The sequence below is a fragment of the Xenopus laevis genome, chromosome 5L, assembly GCF_017654675.1.
Source record: "Xenopus laevis strain J_2021 chromosome 5L, Xenopus_laevis_v10.1, whole genome shotgun sequence".
Taxonomy (NCBI): Eukaryota; Metazoa; Chordata; class Amphibia; order Anura; family Pipidae; genus Xenopus; species Xenopus laevis.
This window is the reverse complement of record NC_054379.1, coordinates 98,254,879-98,267,327: the sequence shown is the minus strand read 5'-3', so window position 1 is coordinate 98,267,327 and position 12,449 is coordinate 98,254,879. Positions and strand designations below refer to the sequence as shown.

The window sequence follows — 12,449 nt, the reverse complement described above, 5'->3', positions numbered from 1 at the left end:
GCAAACTCAGTCAGCAGCATCTTTATAAAAGCTTTGTGCGGTAACGAGTAGGAATATTATTATTATGATACATTTGTCTCATAAGATTTCCATTGGTCCAACAGAAAAAAATGTAAATAAATACTCACCTTATTTTTTATTGAAATCTGAGGAAGGCCTGTGCAAGTCAAAAAACTGGAACATGTAAGAAGGTAACACTTTGACCTATCTTCATGTTGTCTGAGGTCAGACCTCTTTTCCTGAGTGCTACTTAATATATAATGTAAATTAGGTTTTAAGTGTGAATGGCAGGTTACATGAGATGCCATTAATAGTTTGTTTATTCAGCAACTAGCTTAAAGGACAAGTTCTATGTCAGCCATCAAAAAACCTCCTGGTTATGAACTAAAATAGCTTTTTATGAATAACCTTAACATATCTAATGTATGCCATAGCTCCACTGCTATGCATAAGCCAAACATACATTCATTCTAACCAGTGGATCACAAGAGTAGTAATAGTAACATGGTAAGTTAGGTTGAAAAAAGACACACTCCATTAAGTTCAACCTTTTCACTTTTTTAAACCTGCCTAACTGCCAGTTGATCCAGAGGAAGGCATCTGAAGCCTCTCCAATTTGCCTCAGAGGGGGAAAAAATCCTTCCTGACTCCAAAATGGCAATCTGACTAGCCCCTGGATCAACTTGTACTATGAGCTATCTTCCATAACAGCTTTGTACATTTTTAATAGATAAAATGATAAAACAGAAGCAAAAAGCCCTTACCCCTATAAAACACTAGATTCGAATTCACTGAATAAGTTGTTTACAATTCTGAATTGTATTTGACCTTTTGTCATCTCTTAACAAGTCTCTCAATGTCTTTCCTGGTCCTCTGCTAGACATTTCTTATTGATAGAGCTCTTGCCTATATTCTTTGCTCCTTCTGTGAATCCAGTATGGTGTAAGGTAGCAATAGTAGTCCATGGAGATTTAATTCTTTCACAGTGCCTGCCTTTTATGTTTGGTTGATTTGTTTATTTTTTGACCATTTGAATGACATTAGAGTAGATATCCTGCTGTAGTATTAGTCAATATCACCACGTCTAGCATCTCTCTAAGGTTTCCTTCTCCTGCCAACCAATGCACTTATTGGCTTCACAATCCTCCACCCACCCACTTACTAGCCCCCCTGGACTCTTACTTAGCCCATAGAGGGCTAGCCACCAACCTTAGAAATTTTCCTTCTCAGCTTATAGGCCTTGACGTGAAAGCCATGTGCTTGTGCATGTTATCCAGACAAAAAGTATAAAAGTTCCGCAGAAGTGTGTGATTACCAGATTGTAGACTGTAATAATTCACTAGTTGTGAATAATTTTATGGGTAGCATTTGGCAAAACTTTTTTTGGTTGCCTTTCAGAAACAAATGTAAAGCTCCTCTTTAGCAATTAAACACTCATAATTTTTTTCAATAAAGTAGCTAGCAAGCTAAACTGTAACAGCATGAGAAAATTACACTTTTGCTAGTAATAAATATGTTTCTTATGTGATGAAAACAATAGTTATTTAAGGGGGATCATAGCATTCAAGGGAAAGCAATTACACTGATAAATTGCTTGCATCATTTTGACTTATTACATTGACCTGCATCTTCATGGAACACTTTAGTACTAAGCACATTTATCATATGATAGAAATACTGAAGTTTCAGGCCACAGAAAGAACGTTGTGCAGGAGATCTGAAAATAATCTGTTTCACAACACACTTCTGGCTTACGCAAACACAAAGGCAATTGGCAAGACAATGCATAATTGTAGAGTAGTATAAAACTGATAAACACATAAAAAATGTATCAACAATTGGTTTGAAAACTCAGATACTTTATTGATATAGTTGAAAGGCTAGAAGGTAAAAAAAAAAAACATAGTTCGTGCTCAACAGAGAATAGAGAGTTTGTGAACTCCAGGCCATTTACCCTTTCTCAAAGAGCTTACTTTTTAGGGTTATGTTTAAGAACTATGGTTTTCATAAAGGATTTTAGTAACAGGCCTTAAGGCAAGGCATTAAAAAAAGAAGAAATAAAGTTAAAAAGCAACACATGATATCCTAGAAGATTCTATACATTGCCATGATCAGCTTTGCCTGGAGTAGCTAGTTAGCATCAAATATTCTGTCTGAGTCTTGATACAAACTACTGCTCTTTGATCTTAAAGTGCAATGAATGGTTTTCAACTTTGACACAATATTCTTTGCAACCAAAGATTTATTGCAATTTCTATTTAAATGCACTACTAGAGTCAGTAGAGGTCCATCACAGCTTTACTGCTAATTTCTAACCCTTAGGGTGTTATTTACCAAGCTCCAAATACCCGAAATTCCCCGAAATCCGAAAAATTCTTGATTTTTCATGTTATAATAGGCTTTTAAAAAAATCACTAATTTTTGGAATTTATTAAACTCCAAGGGCTAAAAAGCCCAAATATAAAAACACGGCATCTCAAACCTGTCGAGGTTGCATAAAAGTGAATGGGAACAGTTCCATCGATTTTTGGTTGTGTCAGGGGTTTCGGGCAATTTCAAATGTTTTCGGAGTTTTCACCCGAAAGCTCAGAAAACATAGTGAAATTGCCGAAACCCCCGACACATTCAAAATTTAGAGTTTTCGGGGAAAATTCACTAAAAAATCATGAAAACCAGAGTTTTTCCCGCAAAGCAAATTTTCAGGAAAATGTAATAATAAGTAAGCATTAAAAACCCGACTTAGATCGGAGTTTGTAGCAGCTGATATTGAGATAAATTCGGACCTTGATAATAACCCCCACAATAAGCTATCACCTTTTTGTGTTACAGGGGGACTGTTAATAATTCCTGCTTTATTTTAATATATTCTTACAACAAAGTAGCCTCTAAACCAAGAAATTCACAAACAACTATAAAAATAAAGATGCATTAGCTGCAGCTGCTGTCTCCAGTAGATTGTAAATGGCTATGCCAGGCTATGTACAAAAGTAACATCCTCCAGTGAATTTACTGCAGAAGTTGTTAAGTCTGCAAAGTGATATAGTATCTGCCATTCCCAAAGTTACAGTGTTACAGTAGGTATGTTCCTTTGCAAATGCACTTCCAATTACACATCATGCCCTAGGTTATTTTAAAATGCTGCTGATTGCATATTACTCATGAACCTTTTTTTTGTTTTAATTCTGGCTGCTTCTAGTGATAATCAAAACCCCAAGTGTGTCATAGGCTACACATCCATTCTGCGTCGGTAGAATTTAAATGTTGAAAAAGTTGTAACATTCACCTTTTTAAAAGAACTACAAATAGGTTGATTATATGTGTCAGTACAGGGTACAGTTTAACAAAAGTCTCTAGAGCAGGTGTCCCCAACCTTTTTTACCAGTGAGCCACACTCAAATGTAAAATCTGTTGGGAGGCCAAACATTTTTTGGGGGTGACAAAAAGGGTCTGTGATTAGCTAACTTGCAGTCCTATGTGGACTGCTGGCCGGCATTAATCTCTGTTAGATTAAACCTGTACCTTTGTGCCTCCAAAATATGCCTTCAAGCTGGAAATTTAAAAATGGGCACTTACTAGGAATGGATTACATGGAAAAGCTGTTAATACTCTAACAGAGTAACCAGTATCTATGAATGCGTCACCTGTGATTTACATATATTCACAGCCTGGTGAAGGCCTCCAGAATATCTACATATAATTATTGCTTAATCTCCCCCGTGTCATGTCCTGAAAAGCACAGAGCTGGTCATTAATAACTGTCAAGTATTCCATCAACCTTTCAAAAATAATTTTGCTATAAGGAAGCATCTTGTTGCCAGAAATGATAATGTATAAAACGTAGCGTCAATTATAATTCAGTATTATTTTTTTAAGGTGCCGAATGCAGAAAGATTACCAGGACCCTTACAGTCCTGACAGATACCATATTTTTCTTTATAAATGGAAGTATACAACTGAAATTCATATAATAGTAATTTCAACAGAATAAATGCTTGTTTTCTTGTCCTTTTGTGACAATGTTTTTTTTAATTGCTGGGAAAAAAACTTGTATCTAACATGAAAGAAAAGAGAGGAAAACAATAGCACCATTAGTGATGTGACAGACGAACGTGGGCAGAACAATACACTATCAAAATGTGTTCACCTCCGCCATAATGACACTAAAGGTGATGACAATAACAGAAAATTCACATTATATCCTTTTTTTTTATTGACTTATATATATTTTTTCCTTACTCTTCGAAAGATAAACAATATAAATCAACAGAGATACAAAACAACTACATGGTAGCGCTCAGAAAAAAAAAAAACTGTTAAGAATGCCAAGAGTGAACAATGAATAATCACTGTATCAACGTTTTATAGAACTGCAGAACATTTTATAACGGAAAGTTCGCTATGGCAACTGTTGCTAAGATCCCTTAGTCTGACGTTCCTTGCTTCTTTCCGCTGCATCGTGTTGAAGATGATGAATGCAGGATGCACTGCAGATATTGGAACAAATAATGAAATTTCAAGTGTTCTGGGTTAAAGCCTAAATAAGTGTATTATTAAAAATGTGGATCATAACATTATTCTTCACAATCCTTTACAGTGTTTTTGCCAAACAGCAAATAGGTAATACTTTTATCAATCAATCACTTGAAAATCATCTGGTTTCCTGTCCCCCATCTTCCATTTGCATAAAAGATGAAAATATAATCTTTTTTTTTTTTTTTTTTAGCAGGGTGAGATTAAAACTACCTATAATTTGTTTACCTAAAATAATTTGAAAACATTGAGGTAAAGAATGAAGGTCTGAAATCTATTATAAAAGAGCAGTTACATTTTAAGAAAATATAACATAAAAAATGACCCCATTATAAAGTAAAGAATTATATTTTAAGCCATTATTTTAATGAAAAAATAATGCCCTTTTTTGTGATCAAGTCATCAAAATAGTCTCTGTACAAACAATTGCTTACTACCTGCAGTCTCCATTAGTGGTACTAACTGCCATAATTTATACCGAATTGGATTTCATTGTGTAAAGCGTGTTCTTGTAAACATCTGCTGCTCATAGGCATAATGAATTATGAAGTGCCTGTAATTGCCTTTAAAAACACAAAATCAGCCCTTCCACATCTGGCAACTGGAGGATGGAGAGTAGACACAGACGATAGGACCCACGAGAAGACAAATTTGCAATTTGAAATGGATATTCTTTTTTTTTGTAAAATTCTGTTCTTTCAAGCACCTGCGGCACAAAGGCAAAATTAATTATAGAGTAGCTAATACTTCCCCTGGAAGTCACAGATTAACTAGTGGACATCTGATAGCTAGAACTCAGTAAAAGGCTTATTATAAATTTGATATGCAAGTTGGCATGCCCTGAGCAGACAGAAACTCTTGACACTGTTCTAAGTAAGACTCGTTTTGACACCCAAAATAACTTCCATTTTACTGGACTTTATTTGTAGCTTTGTATCATACACACAAACTGATGTTCTTATTTAACAAGACAAAGCTTAGAGGTGAAGGAAAAGGTTTGTAGCTTATGGGTTGGGAGTGAGTACCTGTATTATGCTTTTAGTCCATAAAAGAAGATAATAGAGACCTTAAATCATTGAATAGCAAAATAATTTGATTTTAATCGGATTTTACTGTTTTACCTGTATTGAACATTTATACAGTAGCTGGGGCTGAGTATTTTGCTGTGAGCCCACATAAGTAGAAATTAGGAAACCTCTAAAATAGCAAACAAAATGAATTAATTTGATTTCACTGTTTTACTGTTTTACCTGTACCAATTATCTATTTAAAACCACTATTTTGGTGAAAATAATTTTATATAGAAATATTGGCATTATTATTTTAGTTTTTCTTTTTTAATTTTGATAACCAATTTCATCTCTTAACCTGACTTAATCCATTGTTTGCTTTATATTTTATTATGAATAGTTATTTTTTTAGATTTTAACTTGCCTTCTAAACTAAGTAAAGTAAATGCAGTTACCAATTATCACTAGATAATATTACTGTTATTATGTATTTTTAGAGCACCAACATATTGTGCAGTCAGGGCCACCTTCAGGGGGGGACAGGGGGGAGAGTTTTAGGGGGCCCGAGGGTAAGGGGGGCCAGTCCACGCCACACTTACTTGATTAGCCGGGCCCCCCATCTTTCTAAAAGCTGCTGACTTCGGGAAGGCATGGACGTTTAAGGGGTCCTGGCCACCAATTTTTTTTTTCTCATTTGGGGTCCTAACCACCAATATTTTTTAATGGGGGGGGGGCCCTGGCCACAAATGTTTTTTTATGGGGGGCCCTGACCCCCAATATCTTTTTATTTTTTATTAACATGTGAGAACCCTAGCCACCAATATTTCTTTTGTTTTTTTACTGTGTGGTGGGGGGCGGACCTGTGGGGTGGGCGGACCTGTAGGTGCAGCTTGCGGTGGGCGCATCCCAGGAAATTTTGTCGTATGGGGCCCTGCGATTTCTGATGGCGGTCCTGTGTGCAGTGCTGGATATTGTTCTTCTTCAGTTTCATGGGAATTAGAGAGCTGTTTTTCCTTGAATTAGTCTATATGTATAATTCTTGATTTTGCTGGCTGAGCGCCTTAAAAGGGTAGTGACAAAGTAAAAGGAAATACCCTCATTTACAAATAATATTCATTCAGAAATGCTAAATAATTTCTATAAAGTTTAAAGATATTGTACCTGTAGTGCTGCAAGTGGGGATTTGGGGGTCTGTGTATTTATTCCAGTTCTGATATAGTATCCTTTATTGCAGAAATGAAAATTTAATATAAGCTTCCTCATAGTGAACTTTCTAAATACAATCAATTAAAAATTCTGCATGGTTTCTGAAATAATCAAGCTTATTTTCTCTATTCCTCTCTCAGCATCTGTTTCTCTTCATGCTGTCTTCATGCAGCAGTTGGGTGTCAGATGATTGATCCCATGTTTCTTATAGGGGGTTTTCTTTCCTAGCCGATGTATTAGAGCTCACTCAAATAACTGATTACAGTACAAACACAATCTAACAAAATAACTGCCTTTTGCACAAATTCTGCATGTAGAGAGACTTTTGGTGATTTTTATAGAGTGAGCTCTAATACATCTTCTAGGCAAAAGAGTTCCCCTATAAAATATATTGGATAATTCATCTGACACCCAACTCCTGAATGAAGACAGAATGAGGAGAAACAGATGCTGAGAGAGGAAGAGTGACGATAACTGTTGACTGTTTCAGGAACGGTACAGCATTTTTAATTGGTTGTAATTAGAAGTTTTTTTATTTCAGTATGTTGAAGCTAATATTAAATTTTCATTTTCACAATAACTCCTCTATAAATAAGTACTATTAAGACAAAAAATGTGAGTGAAAAATCTGTGCTGGGAGATTATCACATACACATACAATGAGAGTTGTTTCACTTGCTGCCATTTCAAACCTGAAAATTTGTAGATCTGCCAATGTAAATGGCTGTGGAGCAGCTGGGAATAGTATAATAGCTATCAAGATGTCTGTAGTGTTCTAGGAAAATGCATTTCAGTTATTATGATATGTTACTTAGAGAAAGTTGACTTTATCTTATTTTTCCTTGAAATATTTCAAATCCCGTGGTCTGTGGTGCAAAAGTAGAATAAAAATGTCACATACAGACAAATTAAGACTTTGTGTAGGTAACCCATTACAACTTCTACATAATACATAAATGTGTATTACCTTGTCCATCCTCATATATCCTTCATCATACATTGCATTCCTTGTCAATCTATGTCTATCTTTCTCTCTCTATTAAACACTACTGCAGTTACTGTATCTCCATTCTTGTTATCTGATTTCTGTCTTCTTACATAAGACTTAATTTAACCACCCAAAACGCCAAGGTAACAAGCATTACCTCACTTCATCAGCAATATTAACAACTTTTAAAACAGGTCAACATTATTATGCAGATTTATTGAACTGCACCTTCATATTGCTGTTCTGGGTTTCAAATATATGTATGTTACTAACTACCATACTTTTGGTGTTTTCTTAGCATTTAACCCACTGAGTAAATTGTAAGAATCTGAAAGTGGATTCATGTGATTTAAATGTTTTATATTTAAATATAAAATGAAGTCCAGTATTTTCTTCTTCATTTCTGGTTTCAATTTATAATTTGGATTGCAAGTTGGATCAAAAAGGAAAGACCTTGTTTTGCCTGAAGCTTACATATGCTGACAGTGACTGGGTGCCACTCATTTAAAGTACATGAAAAAATTGAATCAGTGAACAGCATTTTTAAATACCTGCCACTCTGGCTGTTCAAATGTTAATAGTCTGCAGCATCCATTTAATCAATTCTCCTCCTCAAATCCACATGGTCCCCTCCATTGGGAATTCACTTTGGCTTTTGGCTAATGAGCATGCTCAGTTCTTCTTGACTCAAATTATTAAACACACCCTCTAGTATGGCAGCCAATGAGGAAATAGCATTGCTGTTCCCATAGAAACTCTGCTCCTCTTTTTCTCCTAACCTCCTCTCCTGAACTCAACTTAACTATTAGGGTAAGGCCACACAAGGAGATTCGGGAGATTTTGTCGCCTGGCGATTAATCGCCTCGTCTTTTGCGCGACTATCTCCCTGAACTGCCTCTGTGTTTTTCCCCATAGGCTAGACTGAGAAGTTGCCTGCGCTTATGCACATGCGGCGATGCGTTTTCAATAGTCGCCCAAAGTTGCCTCAGTGAGAAAACGCATCGCCAGGTGTGCATTAGCGCAGGCGACTTTTCATTCTAGCCTATGGGGAAAAACGCCGAGGCAGTTCGGGGAGATAGTAGCGCAAAAGACGAGCCGATTAGTCGCCAGGCGACAAAATCTCCCTGAATCTCCTCGTGTGGCCTTACCCTTATAGTGTTCAGTCCAAGCTGTCTGCATGTGTAAGCCTGCATTCTTGTTTGCATGAATTTTACAGTGCACATGCGCTGTTTGCAGAAGTAAATGTCCCTGATAATGTGTCAGAGGGGAAATGGCCGCACGGTGAAAGCTCCTATTTGTTTTAGGAAAGTGACGGTGCTGGCAAAAACAAAGGTGATAGATGCAGTACAAATAATGTGGCTTGGGTGGGGAAGATGTGCCCAACTTATATACATGGTAGGAGGTTGTAGGGTTTACATAGTTTGGTTGGTTGGTCTAGATTCTAGAGCTACAGTTCATAGTCTTTATCTATCAACACCTACCATGCTTAAAATAGAATGATCCAGCACTGGAATTCAGGATTTTTTCCTTTTTTTCTAATGTCAGTTGTCTAGTGCAGATTGCAAATTAAGCATACTTTTCCTGTAGTCTACTTAATATAATTTGATTCCTTATTTAAATGGAAACATAAAAAAATAACCCGGGCCCACCAGGGTTTCCGTCTCAGGGTCCCCAGCCACACCCCCCCTATCCATGTACAGCCCCCTCTACACCCTCAACCCCCCCTTGCCTGGTTTCCTCTTTTTGCAGTGCGATCGGGCCAGGAGGGGAAGTAAGCGGCAGTGTCTAGGTCTACTGGCGGAGGTGCGGGTCTAGATCAGGGAACCCAACATGGTCCTGGGGCCTACCAAGTTTTCTCCGGGTGTCCCGCATGCCCAGTCCGACCCTACTAATAAGGAATGACTTTAAACAAATGTACTGTACTATACAGAACTAATTTAATGTACCTGGGCGAATGAAGCACAGACACTTTAAGTGTGGCTTTTCCATGTTATCTGTTTTAAAGAAATACCTATAGAATCCTGATGCATCGTGCAGACTTGGCAGTTTTGTATGTATCAATGCCAGTTACATCTGTATATACAGTATGATGGCATCATGTGCTGTTCAGATTTTGAAGTCTATAATGTCCTAATATATATTGATTTTACTTACTAAGGGATATTTCTATCTACTTTTCTATTTCTTTCCACAAGGTATTCAGTAGAACAATTAAAAAATGTTCATTTGAGTAATACTTTCAATCAGCCTGAGAATGCAAACACTGCTAATTACCTAATTGAAGCAATTAAACACTTGTTTTCTATTTCAGTATATTTAATATGATAGCCCTTTTCTTGTCTTTTGCAGGGCGAAGTACAATAGATACTTAATAATTATAAGTAATTATGTTTTTATATTGTGAATATACTAAACGAGTTTCAAGCGCCTATCATAAAAGTCCAAGAGATTCTACTTTCCCCTGTGACTGACACATTGATGTGTATGATACAATGCTGCCGTTAGCAATTACAATATCAGTTACAATTAAAATATCACCCTCTTATGCGTTTGCTTTTAGTACATAAAAATCAGCTTTTTTGTTAACATATGTAATTATTTATTTAGTGTGCAGAACAAGCTATATAATGCTGCCCCTTTTGCTATAATGAATAATGTGGGATCTTATGCTAAGGATCCTGGTTGGATTCCCTGTGGCGACTCCTTGTGACTCCGGACAAGTCACTTATTCTCCTGGTGCCCCATTAAGTACACGTTTAATAGCTACTTTGCTTGCAGTAAAGTTGATTAATAAGAAAGCTTTGGAAACTTTTAAAATGTATCCTCCTACTTTATATTGTGCACCACATTATAAATGATGAACAATTAATATTTACCATTATTTATTATTTTTTTACAGAAGGTCATGCATACTAGAAAGAGGCATATGGAGTTATTCCAAGAATTAAATCAAAAATTTCAGACTTTGGACAGATTTCGGGATATACCAAATACTGGAAGCTTGGTAAGTTTGCAGAGCAATATGTATAATTTATACATGTCATTGTACATACATAGACATTTAAAATGGCTGAAAATGTAGATCAGTGCTCCATGTTAAGTTGAACTTTTTCAGCAAAAAAAAATCTTAATGAAATCTGGATTCTCACAAAAAAGTAATCTTTTACATCTAAAACAGTAATACAATTAATAATTTTCAGAAAAAAACCCTTGTATTATATATCCTCCTAAAATGGCTCACAGCTCAGGAATCTACAATTCTAGATACAGTACTGTAGGTATCCAGGAATATTTTTTTAGTAAAGGTGGCATGTACTGAACATTCCTTATGCAAATGATCTATATTTTTCCAATTTGTTTTCTGTTATAAAGCGATAATGTGTCATTGTTTTTTAATTTTTCTTCTTTACCACAGTAATGAGGAGAGTTTGTTTAAATATGACAAGGTGCTTTGTATAAACAAACCCATCTCTCCCATCTGCAGTCTGCTTCAACCTTATACAGATGGTTAGTCTGTGGACTGGTGTTTTGATTAGCTAAAATTGAAGATCTTTCGGTTTCAGTATTTTGCTGTCAGTACATGCCACATTTACTAAAAAATATTCCGGATACCTACTGTATCTAGAATTGTAGATTACTAAGCAGTGAGCCATTTTAGGAGTATATATAATACAAGGGTTCTTTGTATTATATATGACAATGACAAATTATTGCTTTATAACAGAAAACAAATTAGAAAAATATAGATCATTTTAATTTGTACTCTTGTTGAGCAAAGGTTTCCATGGGCTTATATTGCCCTTGTAATAGAGCAAAAGCCATTCAACCTACATTGGCAAATCTACAGATGAGTGCATTTATTGGAAAAAAAGAATGAGGATAAATTATTTAAATTTCAGTACAATCTACTGTATTCTGGTGTGATTTTATTTTGAATTGTTTATTTCTATATGCACATTAAAACACCGAATTTCAAATGGATGTGCCATAACTCAGTTCTCACAATTCAATAAATAACTGATAAATAATAACTGATGGATTAGTAACTAATAAATATTGATATATTAATCGTCTGATTTTAAGTTAACTGTTTATATTACAATCAAAAGGGATTTTAAAAACTCATCTCTAGAACTATCGTAAACATCCTCTTTGGTTATTATATAACCTTAAATGGGAGCTTAACACCCCCCACAAACAAATTAATGTAACATTACTGAGAGCCCTTCTCTGAGAACTTTTTAAATTTGCATTATTCTTTTTTTCTTTTAGCTTTTGTGATTTTTTTATTATTACTATTATTATTATTCTTTATTTATATAGCACCGACATATTCCTCAGCACTTTACAGAGATTAAACATCATTCACATCAATCCCTGCCCCAATGGAACTTACAATTTAAGGTACACTGTGCTAATATCATTAATTTGCAACAGGCATGCCATTGGGTTTTTTAGAGCTGAAAAATTCTGTCTTTTCTGATTTCTTTGAGATTCTTTTGTCAATTAATAGACTTATGGGCGTCATCAGATATAATAATATGGTTTTATAGTTTTTCTGTGAGATCTTTTTTCACAGTGAGATAATAAAATGCATAAATTGTAAGGGGTCACTTTCTAACCTGCTGTTTAGGAACACCCACATGTTGCTACAAGGCAAGGTTCCAATGGAAACAGCTACACAGTAATAATGGCCCTTCTATTTATGAAATGCT

At 35.5% G+C, this 12,449-nt stretch overlaps 1 protein-coding gene across 5 annotated transcripts in view; it reads left to right on the top strand.

Annotated features, from left to right (window-relative positions):
• LOC108716926 (adhesion G protein-coupled receptor B3) overlaps positions 1-12,449 on the top strand; it is a 490,100-nt gene that overhangs the window by 470,850 nt on the left and 6,801 nt on the right. For 4 of the 5 annotated variants that reach the window (XM_018263507.2, XM_041563155.1, XM_041563156.1 and 1 more), the window contains 2 exons: positions 10,634-10,738; positions 12,058-12,138. In XM_018263507.2, the coding sequence (XP_018118996.2) occupies positions 10,634-10,738; positions 12,058-12,138 (186 nt within the window). The remainder of the gene's footprint in view (positions 1-10,633; positions 10,739-12,057; positions 12,139-12,449) is intronic. The other variant, XM_041563153.1, reaches the window with a different exon arrangement.